The sequence below is a fragment of the Heterodontus francisci genome, chromosome 15 (assembly GCF_036365525.1).
Source record: "Heterodontus francisci isolate sHetFra1 chromosome 15, sHetFra1.hap1, whole genome shotgun sequence".
Taxonomy (NCBI): Eukaryota; Metazoa; Chordata; class Chondrichthyes; order Heterodontiformes; family Heterodontidae; genus Heterodontus; species Heterodontus francisci.
Genome location: NC_090385.1, coordinates 90,374,272 through 90,390,821, shown reverse-complemented (window position 1 = coordinate 90,390,821; position 16,550 = coordinate 90,374,272). Strand labels below are relative to the sequence as shown.

The window sequence follows — 16,550 nt, the reverse complement described above, 5'->3', positions numbered from 1 at the left end:
AAAACAGCAGGGAGTTCACCAGCCAGTCGTTGAATATTCAAAGATCTGATAAGGGATACCATTCCCTGGACAAGTCATTACAAATAAAATAAAACCGGTTATCAATTAGCACCCACTCTAGACATCTCTAAGCTATCAAGACATGATCAACTCATCTCCTCTCCATTTTTCACCTACTGTCCCCAAACGCGACAGGCCACCTTGTTCAAAGAACTATTCAACAAGTTATATCTGGCCTGTCTGACACAAACTCACAGGACAATAGCAAGACAGTTTTTGGTGTGAACTGATAACACTATAATTGGTGTAGGGTTTTTGGAGCAGAGGAGTTTTTTCTTCAGCAAGAACATTCCAGGAATAGTAAGAAAAAGCACACCAGCATCTCCAGCAAGCTGTATAGAGTGAGTGCAGAGAACATCAGCACATCGAGACCACGGAACTCATGTTTGAGTTCAGGACACAGAAAGAAAAGAGCGGCACTGAAGTAAGGAGGTAAATCCTCGACCCAAGATAGACTGTGCACTGCAACAATGACAGGCCACTGCTAGCTGCAAGACATCGGACCCATGAGTATCACCAACGAGACTACATGACACACTGTGTGGGCTAGGGTCCCTCTATGAAACACGCCAGACACACATCTTAGTTTGGACTGGGTGGGTGATGTTTTTATAGCCATTGTACAAGACAGAGTAAAAGTGGTTTCACTGTTGGTTTTTGTTTAATAAATACCCTTGTTTGATTCACCATATACCTGAGTGTTGTTTGACATCATTTTCGAATTCCACTTCCCAATATCACACTGCCTTTGCCAAGAACCCCACAAGTGAATGTTGGGGGAAGGAGAGATTTTCACCATTACGACCCCGCACAGGTCACTCACTTACAATTGGTCTTTCCGTAAGCTCTGCAGATTGATCCATATGTGGGACATTTCCTTCTATCTGTCAATTCATGTGGTCATCCACAGCTCCTGCACATCTTTCTCTCTATTTGGTGTACATCCTTCAGTTGTTGTTTCACTACATCAAACCCGCTGCCTGTCTTTTGGCTTAACTGAAGGCTAGCCATTTGGTGGTCAGAGTCTTCATCTGTCTGCTTGTGGCTTCATGTGCTCTGGCAGTGTCTACAGCATGTGATATTGTGAGCTTGTCCTGTCCAATTAGAGCTTTCTATACTTCGGGATGTGCAGAACCTCAAATGAGCTGATCTCTCAGCCATTCATCTGTGCCCTTAAATTTACATTTTCTGGCTGCATTTTTCAATCTTGCTACAAAATTGTCAATAGGCTCACCTAGTTCCTGTCTGAGGCCTTGAAATTCATTTCGGTATATCCGATGATTTGATTTTGGCTGGAGATGGGTGCTGAATCTTTCAAAAATTTTGTCTGGGTTACTGCTGTCCTCTTCACTTAGGTCCCAGCTGTTAAATAAATTTAATCCTTTATCTCAAGCCCACTGAAGGATATAGCTGATCCTCTCTTCTTCACTAGTGCCTTTTAGGGAACTATTGAATGCCAAATTGCACTTTTGTTTAAACTTCTCAAGTACCTCTATGACATCATCAGCTCCCCAATTCATGATGGGCTGTAGCAGTGCATTCATTCCTGTCCCGACTGACACTGCAATCTTTTATTTTAGAGTTTTCGCATGAGTTACTCAGTTTTTCTGTCTCCCTCTGGCAGTAATTTGGGTCACTTTTCTCAATCTGATGCTTTTAAAAATGTGCTAGGTTTACTCAGACACTTGCTGCCATCCTGTTTCATCTTTATGTTGTTTCTGGTTCCCAGATGTTGGAAAAGGCATGAGTCAGTCTTGTTTATTTCAGCAACATGCTGTGTATTGTAGAACCTGATTCTTGTGTTACATATAACATGACTCCCTAGTGCAGCCGTGAATGAGGCCCCCACTGGAACAATTAAACATAACAACTAGTTCCTAGCTAATTGGTTCCTAACACTTTATAGATAGTATAACAATATATCCATATATAACACATTGTTGCATTAGTGTCTGTTAGTCAGAAGCAGTATTTACATTTAAGGTTTGCCAATTTGTATAATCGACAGTGCACATTTTACGATTGTTTCAGTGAACTGAACTGATATGGCAGAGTGGCAAATTGTTCAGTGATGGACCAAGGACTTGAAAGAAACCTATTAGTTTTAAAGTTTGACCTGGATTTCTGTGTGGCTTACTCGCAGGAAATTTTCCAGAGGGTATTGAGTCAATTGCCTTTGTGGTGCAGACATGATGGACCAAATAATCTCCTTCTGCGGCAAAAATTTCCATAAATTTTATGTGAGAAGGAGACGACAGTTCATAGACCCCTACTGGAAGGTAGGGGGAAGGAGACTGCTGAGCTTTCCAAGAGACACCTCCCATAGATTCAAGCCAGAGGGGGGCAGAAGAAGACTATAGCACTTTTCAAGAGACACCTCCCATAGACTCCTACTAGAGGGAGGACTCATGAAGAGGAAACACTGAGTCATACAAGAAATACACCCATTGGTGGGAGTAGGACTGACGTCTCAACATCTCAGTTTCTCCAAGGGGTCCTAAATCAGGCATTAGGCCCCTCATTACTCTATGCAAGGGCCCACATGTCTGTCTTAGGCAGACAGCATGCATGCCTGAAAGATGACCTAACTCAATCACAGGTCGGACATTCCTCAGGCGTCATCGGAATGCAGGATGTTGGCCCCTGAAATGAGGCTTTGTTACGTCCAAGCAGTGCAGTAATATTGTTTTTGTAAAGAGATCTGTCCTGTTCGAGATTAAATAAACCACAAATTAGGTTTATAAACAAACTGTCAATCTATATTGGCCGATATCTGAAAAAAAAGCAACTCATGATTTTTATAACAAATAATCTGATTTTTAAAAGTTTGTCTCCTGACTTGTGAGATAGTGGAACTGGCATTACTGTGATCACCATATCCTACATCCCACCCTCGTCCCACCATATAATGCTCATGCATTGACCATTAACTCTTATCCAAGGAATCAATTATTCCCTGAACCCAAAAGCAGTTATTGAAATATTTCCTATCAGTGAACAACAATCCAAAAGCAACACTCACCCCTTCACTGAGTATCTCAAACACCCAGAAGATAACTAAACAGAAACATGAAACAGTTTGACTGAAAATTACAGCTGATATTCTATGGATTATTCTGGTGTGTTTACCTCAGCATCAGCCAGTTTTGAGAAGTCTGACTGGCTTCCAATGTAGAATTCAATTCCTTTCTCGGCTCCCTCCAGGGTAACACCTCGGATCAGGAGTATGATCAGAACCAAATAAGGGAATGTTGCAGTGAAATAAACCACCTGATAATGGAAAGTAGCTTGTTAGATTTTCCGGTATTGCTGGTAGAAACATTTATAGAATGAATTTCAATTGAATGGAAAACTAACAGGGTTGTAATCAAAGCAGAGAATGAAGCAAAAGACAATTGGAAGAGGAATAACTACATGAAATGAATATTTAACACTGAGCTCTGTATTGTAATTGAATTTAAATGGTGCAATATTGTTCCATCTTATATTTCATACTCATGGAAATAACACATTTAAAGAGGAAAATTGTTCAGAGTGTGATGAATCATTAACTGCTCACATTTACTCCTCAGGTTTATTTGTCATTCTCATTGTCCAGACAAATCTCATTTCACTCAAATAAAACCATGACCTGAATCAGCTCAATCACTTATCCAGCCCTGTCCAGCCTTCCAGACTAATTGGAAATTCACCCAAAGTCCTGTATCAGTGACTGCAACCCTTAGAATGAGGGACACATTTCAGGGGTTTGGGGAATTGCTGCTGATTTTTCACTCAGGAGAAAGATCTTCAGATCTCACTCAGGTCCGCAGTGTGTTATATTCCAAAAAACAAGTTGTGAAGTATGGAACTGGGGACAATCTTTACATAGTTTTATAAGCATTTATTTACAGAGATAAACATACAAACATGCACATCTGAACCCAACAACCACAGTTTCAGTCTGTTTCTATTTAGAGGAGCACAAGTGAATCCCTAGTTCATGCCTCTGCGAATGTGAGTTCACACGACCCATATATTTCAATGTACTTCATTGTTTATGATATTATCACATGATGAGTTATTCCAGCTTTCAGTTCTGCTGAAGGGGGATGCATTGTAAAAGAGCGAGGAACTGAAGGAATAGGAAAGTCACTCATCTATGTCTTGAGGGTCTGGGACATGTTATTTGGTCACTGTTTATAGTAACAAAGCAATTAAAGAGCTTAAGAACACCACCTAACCATAATAATGGAATCACTGGGAGTGATTGATGAACATGAATAGATCTTGTTGCCTCCATGTTGTCTGAAGTCTACTTTGTGCTTCTTTTAATGTGTTGTGGTTTAGTTTTAGTATGCATAGAATGTAGAGAACAAAAGACAGAATTGGTGTAAGTGTTTTGAGCAAACTACTGTTTGCTGTAGTCATGCTGGAATTGTGAACTATGGGACCCAAGTTCTTATCGTGAATCATAAACTCAGTAATAATCATGTCATCAAATGGAATTGTATTGCATGATTTGACTGAGTATTTCTGTTGGCTTGCGTAATATGAGCTCATCAAGGACAAAGATCTAATTCTGTAGCAGTTACAAGTCATGTCTGTGATTAAGGTAATGAAAGAAAATAGAACAGGAAAGGAGTCCAGCAATGCCCACCACCTACATACAACGAAATATAATGAAGATACAATGAACACAGTGCTCATAAATTATGGATCGCACATTCCCCAAAAAGTCATTGTTAACATTACTCAGAGTCATAGAGCCATAATGGCACAGAAGGAGGCCATTCAGCCCATCTAATCCATCTCAGCCGTGAGATAAACCAGCCCACTGCACAAATGATTTATAAATTCTAGTTTTATTGTTACAGAAATCTGTACTTTGTCACTAGTTTTATCCCCATTCTTCACCAATCATTTTACCTTTCCTGAAGATTTGATTCCTTTAGATAGCGCTGCTCCAACTATCAGCCAGACCAGAAGCAGACAGAGGGCTAAATACCAAATGATCTCTCCAGTCTCATCCACTGAACTGGTACGGCGTAAAACCACTTTACTAAGTAAAGTTTCAACAGAAAACATCTTAGATAAGAATACTGTTCATGACACACAGAAACTATTAGAAACAATGCATCAGAGTATTTAGTCAAGTGCACATCAATTTCAATGCTATCCAATTTAAACAGAATCAGTTCGGCTTTTAAAAGTAAATGTTTACCAAGATGAAATGTGATATCATTTATATTTTTCTCTCTTTCTATTGTTATTTTATTTCAGCTGTGAGTCCTGGTGAGATTCCCTGCAGAGCTGATTTGAAAGAGTTCCTGAAGGAGTTTCACTGACTGCCTTACAATGCACTGTTAAAACTACCTGCGTTACTCACTGTGTCTCCCAATGAATTCAGCTCCATCATATCGTTGAACATGGTACCTGCTCCCAGACAGTTTCCCCTAATTCAGTTCCCAGGTCTATGGGTTAAATACAATACTGTATTTGATTAAAAACACAGAGAAAGGGATATCAGTCCCAGATAATTGAACCATTTAATGTTTAGAAATTTCAGTATAAATATTTTTAAAGTAAACCAGGGAGCTGTTAACTAATGAAAAGACCCATGTTGTGATGTCATTTTGTAACATATGTATGATGTAAATTGTATCTCTTTCTAAATCAAACAGCTTTTTACTCATTAAACAAACAGATCATTCACTAAACTAACCTTCCCAAGAGGAAGCTACTGGTACAGCTGTGTAGGTTATAGGTGCAGCTATCTGTAGTAATTTACTTACTCCCAGTATTGCTCACTTGGACCCTGGTGAGGAATGTAGATTTCTGATCCATTTGGGCAAGTTTCATTGTTTGCATGCAGCCATGTTGTATTAACTATTTCAAAATATCCATCATCCAGAGTGAGATTGCAGAGTGGATCTAGAAAATGTGGAATGTGTTTTAGAATGACATTTCATTGGGAATGATGATGTCATTTCCAGTGATATAATCAGGGCCACTGTTTCACTTTGACTGAATCAGTCCAATCCCTTTTATTACATGGGTGAGGCTGCAGATTGGTCAGAACACAAAAGCACAGTCTGCACACTCCACTTACAGCACAGTCCGCTCTGGTGCTCACTCTGTTTGTAATAGCAGATTTTATTTGACAAATTCTTCAATACTAATAATCAATAAACCAGATTAAGGCATTAAAGTGTATAGTTCCTTCAATGAGTCATGATTATTACAAAAGCCCATCAATATGAAAAACACACTGTGGTGGGAGAACTTCCATGGTGTGTCTGATTGTTAACCAGAACATCAGTGGCTCCCACTGCAAATCATGACCTCATGTAACATGTGACCCCATTGTAACACATGACCCTCATTGTCATACAGACCATATGGAAACACATGACCTGCTGGTACCACAGAATCCTTTGGTATTGCATGATCCCATGGTAGCATATGGCCTTGTGGTAACCATGCAAATCACCCCACTCACGTTCGAGAGAAAGAAAGGGTGATAAAGAACAGATATGAAATTGCCCTGGTGATATTCAATCTGTCAGTAACTCAATTGTCAAAAGGCCTGTGTAACCATACCTATGAGATATTCCACTGCAAAATGGTGCAACAAATGGTGAAGGACTTTGTGAAAAGGAATGCTGGAACAGATAGTGAAGAATTCTGCACCCCCACCATCAGCACCAACCCCCCTCCCTACCTCCCCCACCCCTGCCTGCCACATCACAATGCCCTATAGATGAGCAGTGTTATAAGTTTAAAGTAAGTGATAGAAGGTACAGAGCATGTGAGATGGAGGTGAGGATTGGGAGAGTGGATAGGAGTAAGTGCTACAGCAGAGGCTGCAGTTTGGAATTGGACAGACATAGAATCCATGTGGGAACAGGATGAAGCTACGAGGGAGCAAATGAAGGGAATTTTGACCGAAATGAATAAGGAAACTTCAGATCAAATTAAAGAAGTCAGGGAGGTGGGACAATAACTTCGAAAAAGCTCGATTAGGCAGGCGCTGATTATAAGGACATTTCCTTCTCAAGGTGGGGAGTTCTAAGAAATGGTCGTCTAATCGTCATATGAGATCAAACAAAATTTAGCATTACATAAAAAAATCTCTCTGGTCAAAGGTCATCCAGAAATCTGCTTCAGCTGACACAAGGCGATGTTAACCACAATGAATAAGGTTTTTGAAATCAGGGCTGTTATCTGATCAAGAATATAACATAGAAACAGGCCTATGAGTAAGTTTGATACAAGGTTGGGAGAAGGAGTCCTAACTTGCATATCTAAACAAGCTGCCTGGATGAAGGCGACAGGATGTCCTCTCAAGAGATAAGTAAAGATGATGTCATGGACTGCAGCCAGGTTGAGAAGGGTCCGCCTGAGCACCAATCCCCAGGAACTGGACAATTGAATGAGTAAAAGTAATGAAACAAATGATTGACGTGAGATATCTAGCAGCCTCAAAAAATAAGTTATAAAAATGGGCAGTTGTGAAGGCAGGACAGGCAGACGGGGAAATGCTGTCTGAGGTGCATGCTAGCATCAGCCTAACACCTTGGTCAACTCAACCCTGAGGTGGATCCATGCTAGCTTCAGCTTACCATCTCAGCCAGCGGGAGAGACAATGGAAGAAGAAGAGATCATCACCACAGGCTACAAAGATCAGACTGTTCTTCTCATCATCTGTCCATCCAATCCTGGACTGGTAAACTGTCCTCACCTCTTCAGGGTCATATATCAACTTATTCTGATTATGTGTTGTATTTGAGCTATTGCTTTGTGTCATGAAAACCCGACATGCCAAATGGGAAATATTAATTTCATCAGTTGGAACCTTGCCTCAGACTCTTACTGGAAATTATTACAAAAAACTTTTATAAAAAAGTAAACTGGCAGCCAAGATGGCAGCTTATATTTGAAACACCAAAAGATTAGACTGGAGACAACACAACTGCCTCAACCTAGCCAGAACAATGGGGTGCTCTCTGATTAAATTACCTGAAATGGCCTTATCAACACAGTTGTCAGGGGCCATTGATACTGATTGACATTGAAAGAGCCAACCCCCACCAAGTGTGACTGGACAGCTTGAGGCATAGAGCCTTGAATCTCAGAGAAGATTCCAGAAGGACCTCATTAAAACCACAAAGAGGTTTTGGTCATGTCATGTGACTGCATGTGCCGCTCTGGAGAGACTGTCAGCTTTGTTAGACAGAAAGCAGACGGTAGTAACTGAAAAGCCATCTAAAGAGCATCTCTCTCTCTCTCTCTCTCCAGGAAAGATCCAGAGAAGATCCAGCTGCAACTGGTAAAACCTCAAGCCGACAGACTGCTACAGCCAACAACTAGGGGACAAGTATAAAACCCCTTCTTCTGCCTTCCAGAGCCTGAGAAACAAACACGCAACTGTGCACGTGGCCCATCTAATACGTCAGGATTACAATTTCAGCTGAGGACTCTGGGACTGATATACCATATTTAAATTCCATTTATTCCGGTCTCTGCTCCAACCACCAAATCTGTTTTCCCCCTCTAATCTATTCATGTGTGTGTGTGGCTCTTGTGTGAATGTGTGCATGAATGTATAGCGTATTTTAGTAATTTTAACCGATTTAGAGTCTTAAGAGTAATAAATGTACATCTTTCTTGTTTAAACTCAAGAAAACCTGTCTGATTGGTTCTTTGGCAATTATATTAGAGGAGCAGAAGCAAGCGCTCACTGAGGTGGTAAGTTCAATCACTGTGTTGAAAAAATATACATCCTGTTGTGGTCAAACCACAGAAGGGATGAAAGGGGAGTCTGAAACCACTACCCTGCCCCAACCCCTCACCTGGCCGTAACACTTTGTCACTTCTCAGTAAACCACTTGTAACTCCTTAACTCTTTTGGGTAATCCGTGACCTTTGATCAAATCTTACACTCCAACCTTTTCTTCATGTCTCTGTGTACCATGTGACACAATGTTAACTGTTTCAGGATCCTAACTTCATATTTTTTGGCCTCACGTTTCCTCCCCATTTGTGTCCAGAGAAATGTAATCTGGGAGAGAATACATTACGTGGCTTAAATTAAAGCAAAATAATGTACATAAAGCAGTTGTGTGCAATAATACTATCTAACAAAATCTGTTCAATCCTTTTCTTCCATCCATCAAACACTGTATCTGAACAAATCTCTGCCCACAAACCTGGCCATGCCCCAGCTCTCAGATGCAATTACCATCCAATTGTGCCTGTTTGGGACTTGTCTCTTAACATTGTGTGGAGTTTCTCAGGTGTATAGGGACCCTATGTTCACCTGAAGAAGCACAGATCAGCTGATCAGGAAGAGAATTGACACCATCACCAAGCTGCTGCAGGACACCATTATAAAGTCTATTCTTGAGTAAATGGATAAAGACAGCTCACTCTGGGGCTGTAGCCCTGCATTTTGCTTTATTGGAGGAAGAGGTGGAACAGAACCAGAGACAGGAGGTCCAACGAGTGAAGCAACACAGGAGGAGACTGTATCACATTTACAGATACTCCTCCCAGACAGTGGGCAGACCTCGACTGGCATTCCTGGAGATGTTGGAGAAACTGACTTTGCGCTGTTAGTCATTCACAAAGGAGACCGTCAACCAACTGTGTGACCTGCTCTATGATGGTTTGAAACCTCAGTCCTTGTCCTGGAGAGCCCTCACAGTGGAAGTGACAGTGATCACAGCCCTGAACAAAGTCTGGATCCTTCCAGACATCCATAAAGGAACCTGCGTCGATTAATCAGGGGGAAGTGAGGACAGCATTTGACAGATCACTAACACCCTGCTCTGTAGGGCTGGGGGCTCATTAAATTTAGAATATCTGTGGTGGAGCAAACGATGAGGGTTCTGAAATACAGACCTCCCCAGACTGGAGGGATTGAGAGAACACATGTGGCACTGAAGCTCCCTTTCAGAACGCACAAAGCTACATTAACCGAAAGCACTACCACTCCCTCAATGTGCAGATAGTCTGTGATACACAACTGCACATCCTGCATGGGAAAACACAGCACACACTGTCCTGTATGATGTTTTCACTGAGTACAATTCAGTAATAGCCACATACCCAGGGCTAGGGAACCAGTTGATGAGAGGATAATTGGTGATGAGTTCTCCCTCACTGCCATGGCTGGTGATGCTTCCTCATATCCCACAGACCGAGGTGAAGGAGATACAACTAGGTGCATGGGCTCTCCAGACAGGTCACTGAGAGAATCATCAGGATGCTGAAGAGCCATGTCAGATGCCTGGTCAAGTCTGGGAGTGTATACTTCAACAGTCTCCAGAGACAGCATTGAGGATTATTAGATTGTGCTGTGCTCGGAGCAACTTCACCATAACCGGGAGTCTGAATCTCGACATTGCAGGACAGCAGCTGATACAGGCAGAAGGTCCTGTGCTGTAGAAGCTGGAGTGAAGGGATACAGCACATCTGCAGGAGACCTCAAGAAGGCAGGACTGTCAGAGAGCAGCTTGTGACTTGGCTGCAACACCTGTCCCCTTCTCAAACAGCATACCAGGCCTCTGCACATCCTGGTTTCTGGGTACAGAAACTCTCCTCCTCTTCCGCCACATCAGCCTTTTCCAGTTAGCACTAAAATCAGTAGAATTAGCGCTTTAAGAAAAAGTGCCACACACACAAATTTTGGAGTTTACGAAAAGTCAGCATTGTGGAGCACAAACAATTTAGGCAATTGAGAAAAGAATTTTCTCCGTGTTTGTCCATTGTATCACACCGATCTCATTGGTCTATGCTGACCATTTGAATGTTCATATATTATTGCTCACACAGTAAACAGAGACCAATCACTGAGCTCCCAGTTCAACTCCCACCCTGGGGTCAAACCCCTGCCTCGCTGCTCCCTCCAATCGTTGCCCAGCCTGCAGGCTCCCTGTTCCACTTAGACCAGGCCCCTGCTCCCAGTCCCTCACACAGATATTCAGGTACCACATTGTTACATTTTCAAGGCTTTTCTAAACTTGTGAATCGATGTTGGCACGCACATCTTAGATCACTCTGATGGGAAAATCCTATCTTTTTTAATTCCTATTTCAGTTACGAGGATCAATTGGAGAAGTTGGTGTTGTTCTCCTAGAAAAGATAAGGTTAAGAGGAGATTTGATGGAGGTGTTAAAATCCTGAGGCGTCTAGATGGAGTGGATAGAGAGAAACTGTTCCCATTGGTGGAAGGATCAAGAATTACAGGACACTGATTTAAGGTGATTGACCAAGAACCAAAGGTGACATGAGAAAAAATAATATTTGCAGTGAGTGGTTAGAATCTGGAATGCCTTGTCTTAGAGGGTGGTGGAGGGAGATTAAATTGTGGTTAACAAAAGGGAATTGGATAAGCACCTGAAATAAAAATACAATGTTAGGGTTACGGGCAAAAGGCGACGGAGTAGGACGAGCTGAATTGTTCTTGCAAAGAGCTGGCATAGACTCGATGGGCCAAATGGCCTCCTGTACAGTAACTGTTCCATGATTCTAAGAAAGAAGGAATGAGAAACGATTCCTGGGCAGACACAGTGGTACACAGATAAGAGAAAATAAAGGATATATAAATGCAGAAACCTGGAGATAAAAAGATGGCAGGGATTAAATTTGGCTGCAATGTGTCCATTTTTCCCGGTTCTACACAGTCTGCTAAGACTCCAAAACAAAGGGCAGCAAATGTGCATGCACTTCCAACCAGAAGTGTACCTCCTACCATACTGTGTAATGACAAACAGGACATGTCCTTTACCCATGCCTGAAGCAGGCAAAAGGCCATTTGTGTATTCAAACAAGGGGCCTGTCACCTGATTCAGGTCCTGGTTTGCTCGAGCTAGCTACTTCAGAGAAAACCAATTCAAAACATCTTGTGTTAAAAAAGGAATTTGTCATTACAATCGTCACCACTCCCATTCCTGAAATCTACAATCTTTACATCCAGGCCCTGGTTCCAAACTTTGATCTTCTTCCCCAACCCCAGACCCAACCTCCAGCACTGTGAGCCTCGATCCCTCCTGACCGACCTCTTGACCCTGCTGCACACTTCAGCCGCTAACATGCCTGATGACCACGGTTATGGAGAATAAGTACTTATCTGTAGGCCACTGCACAGGCTTCATGATGAGGAATTCCAAGGCCCAATATTTGTGCATGAAATACTGACACTGGAGAGAGTGCACATATATCAGCAATCTCAAATTTAACCCTTGGGATTAGAAGAGTGGAAGAGAAATAGAAAGACTGAGTGAGTAAAACAGAAAGAATTCGAGAATATATTGCCAGTAGAGACACAGTTACAGGAAGAAAGAACAAGTCCATCGAAGATCAACTAGTTTCCTTAAAGTATTTCTCTTGTTCATAAACAGTTATCACTGATTATCCTGCAATTCCAGTGACTCAGTAACATGATTCCTGTTGCTGATTTGTATCCAAGCATTTCTGCTGTATGATCACAATGAAGATGGTCACTGGAACTATTGTTAACTTTTCTCTCTCATTCAGACTGACAGAATGAAATGTGAATCGTCAGTGTTTATACTTTACCCAATAGAAGTTAACACATTACCTTTGGGAATCCTGCTGCAGGTTTCATCTGCACCCCACCAGCTGAAGCAGTCTGCCCACGGCAGGGGGGATTGGAAGGAAGCAAACAAGTAGTACAGACTGTAGCCGATGATGCAAGAGTAGGAAATATGGGCAATTGTAATCACAAGGATTATCGTAATCCCCACACCTTAAAAAGGAACAAGGAACAGAAGGTTAGATACAAAACAGTTTATTTTGAACAAGTACTTTGACATAAATTCAGCTGCAATTTATTCCCAGCTATTTCAATACAAAGGCAGATGTTTTTGTATATGTAAGTTCTGAGTCAATCTTACTTTAGATGTCACAATTTTGTTGTGTTTTTATTCATTCGTGGGATGTGGGCATCGCTGGCTAAGCCAGTATTTATTACCCATCCCTAATTGCCCTTGAGAAGGTGGCAGTGAACTGCTGCCTTGAACCACTACAGTCCTTGGGGTGCAGGTACACCAACAGTGCTGTTAGGAAGGGAGTTCCAGGATTTTGACGCAGCGACAGTGAAGGAATGGTGATATAGTTCCAAGTCAGGATTGTGTGTGGCTTGGAAGGGAACTTGCAGGTGGTGGTGTTCCCATACATCTGCTGCCCTTGTCCTTCTAAGTGGTAGATGCCGTGGGTTTAGAAGGTGCTGTCGAAGGAACCTTAGTGCGTTGCTGCAATGGCATCTTGTAGATGGTACACACTGCTGTCACTGTATGCCGGTGGTAGTCAGAGTGAATGTTGGAGGCGCCAATCAAGCGGGCTGCTTTGTCCTGGATGCTGTCGAGTTTCTTGAGTGTTGTTGGAGCTGCTCCCATCCAGGCAAAAGTGGAGAGTTTTCTATCATACCCCTGACTTGTGCCTTGTAGATAGAACAAAGAACAAAGAACAAAGAAAATTAAAGCACAGGAACAGGCCCTTCGGCCCTCCAAGCCTACGCCGATCCAAATCCTCTATCTAAACCTGTCGCCTATTTTCTAAGGGTCTGTATCTCTTTACTTTCTGCCCATTCATGTATCTGTCTAGATACATCTTAAAAGACGCTATCGTGCCCGCGTCTACCACCTCCGCTGGCAATGCGTTCCAGGCACCCACCACCCTCTGCGTAAAGAACTTTCCATGCATATCCCCCCTAAATTTTTCCCCTTTCACTTTGAACTCGTGTCCCCTTGTAATTGAATCCCCCACTCTGGGAAAAAGCTTCTTGCTATCCACCCTGTCTATACCTCTCATGATTTTGTACACCTCAATCAGGTCCCCCCTCAACCTCCGTCTTTCTAATGAAAATAATCCTAATCTACTCAACCTCTCTTCATAGCTAGCACCCTCAATACCAGGCAACATCCTGGTGAACCTCCTCTGCACCCTCTCCAAAGCATCAACATCCTTTTGGTAATGTGGCGACCAGAACTGCACGCAGTATTCCAAATGTGGCCGAACCAAAGTCCTATACAACTGTAACATGACCTGCCAACTCTTGTACTCAATACCCCGTCCGATGAAGGAAAGCATGCCGTATGCCTTCTTGACCACTCTATTGACCTGCGTTGCCACCTTCAGGGAACAATGGACCTGAACACCCAAATCTCTCTGCACATCAATTTTCCCCAGGACTTTTCCATTTACTGTATAGTTCACTCTTGAATTGGATCTTCCAAAATGCATCACCTCGCATTTGCCCTGATTGAACTCCATCTGCCATTTCTCTGCCCAACTCTCCAGTCTATCTATATTCTGCTGTATTCTCTGACAGTCCCCTTCACTATCTGCTACTGCTATCTTGCTAATCAGACCACCTATATTTTCCTCCAAATCAGTGGAGGACAGGCTTTGGGAAGTCAGGAGGTGAGCTACTTGCCCCAGAATTCTAAGCCTCTGACCTGCTCTTGTAGCCACAACATTTATGTGGCCAGTCCAGTACAGTTTCTGGTCAATGGTAATCCCCAGGATCTTAATAGTGGGGGATTCAGCAATGGTAATGCCATTGAACATCAAGGTGAGAGGGTTAGAGTTTTGCTTGTTGGAGATGGCCATTGCCTGGCACTTGTGTAGCGTGAATGTTACTTGCCACTTATCATCCCAAGCCTGGACATTGTCCAAGTCTTGCTACACATGGACATGGGCTGCTTCAGTATCTGAGGAGTTGCGAATAGTGCTGAACATTGTGCAATCATCAGCAAACAACCCCACTTCTGACATTATGATGGAGGGAAAATCATTAATGTAGCAGCTGAAGATGGTTGGGCTGAACACATTACCCTGAAGGACTCCTGCAGTGAGGTCCTGGGACTGAGATGGTCGACCTCCAACAACCATAGCCATCTTCCTTGGCACTAGGTATGACTCAAACCAGCAGAGAGTTTCCCCCTCATTCCGATTAACTCCAGTTGTGCGAGGGCCCCTTGATGCCATCATTGGTCAAATGCTACCTTGATGTTAAGGGCAGTCACTCTCACCACACCTCTGCAATTCAGCACTTTTGTCCATGTTTTGACCAAGGCTGCAATGAGGTCAGGAGCTGACTGGGCCTGGCGGAACACAAACTGAGCGTCACTGAGCAGGTTATTACTGAGCAACTGCTGCTTGATAGCACTGTCGACAACCCCTTCCATCACATTCTGATTATTGAGAGCAGACTGATAGGGCAGTAATTGGCCAGGTTGGATTTGTCCAGCCTTATGTGCATAGAACATACTTGGGAAATTTTCCACACTGCTGTGTAGATGCCAGTGTTGTAGCTGTATTGGAGCAGCTTGACTCGGGGCATGGCTAGTTCTGCAGCACAGGTCTTCAGTACTATTGCTGGAATGTTTTCAGGGCCCATAGCCTTTGCAGTATTCAGTGCCTTCAGCCGTTTCTTGATATCATGCGAAGTGAATTGGATTGGCTGAACGCTGGCATCTGTGATACTGGGGAGCTCAGGAGAAAGCTGGGATGGATCACCCACTTGGCACTTCTGGCTGAAGATGGATGCAAATGTTTCAGCCTTGTCTTTAGCGCTAATGTGCTGACTCCCCCATCATTGAGGATGGCGATATTTGTGGAGCCTCCTCCTCCAGTCAGTTGTTTAATTGTTCACCACCATTCATGACTGGATGTGGCACGACTGCAGAGCTTAGATCTGATCTGTTGGTAGTGGGATCACTTAGCCCTGTCTATCACATGCTGCTTCGGTTGCTTGGCATGCAAGTAGTCCTGTGTTGTGGCTTCACCAGACTGACACCTCATGTTTAGATATGCCGAGTTATCTAAACTATATCGATAATATACGATATAAAGATCAGAAAGAGAGAGCCAATTATTTGCTTCACAACAGGTGCAATCTACAGAGAAACAATTATTCTCTAATTGACCTCAGAATGTACCTATTAACAGCATTTAACCCATGCGACATCAAAGACCAATATAAACACAACTCTGTGCAGCAGAATAATACAGTGAATGCTCCATGTTGTAACATCTCCCTCCTGATAAAACATTTCAACACCTGACAGTGTGAGCAATGCCACTGGTGTTTCTTTTTATTTGTTCTTGGCGCGTGAGTGTCACTGACAAGGCCAGCATCTATTGTCCCACCCCAATTTCACATGAAACTGAGTGCCTCGCTCGGCCATTTCAGAGGGCAATTATGAGACAACCACATTGCTGTGGGTCTGGAGTCACGTGTAGGCCAGGCCGGGTAAGGAAGGCAGATTTCCTCCCCTGAAGGACCTTCGCGACCCAATTGGGTGTTTACAACAATCTATAGTTTCATGATCATTATTAAGGAGACGAACATTTCATTCCAGATTTTTTATTAATTAAAATTTAAATTCCCCCAGCTGCTATAGTGGGATTTGAGCTCATGTCTCTAGAGTATTAGTCTGGGCTTTGAATTATTAATCCAGTAACATGACTATTATGTT

At 42.7% G+C, this 16,550-nt stretch overlaps 1 protein-coding gene across 1 annotated transcript in view; it reads right to left on the bottom strand.

The window, feature by feature from the left end:
• The window catches only part of LOC137377786 (sodium- and chloride-dependent neutral and basic amino acid transporter B(0+)-like), a 111,040-nt gene that overhangs the window by 81,821 nt on the left and 12,669 nt on the right, over nt 1–16,550 (bottom strand). Inside the window, exons 4-7 of the mRNA XM_068047845.1 lie at nt 12,647–12,814; nt 5,835–5,973; nt 4,969–5,101; nt 3,190–3,330 (exon numbers count right to left, since the gene is read on the bottom strand). Of these exons, the coding sequence (XP_067903946.1) occupies nt 3,190–3,330; nt 4,969–5,101; nt 5,835–5,973; nt 12,647–12,814 (581 nt within the window). The remainder of the gene's footprint in view (nt 1–3,189; nt 3,331–4,968; nt 5,102–5,834; nt 5,974–12,646; nt 12,815–16,550) is intronic.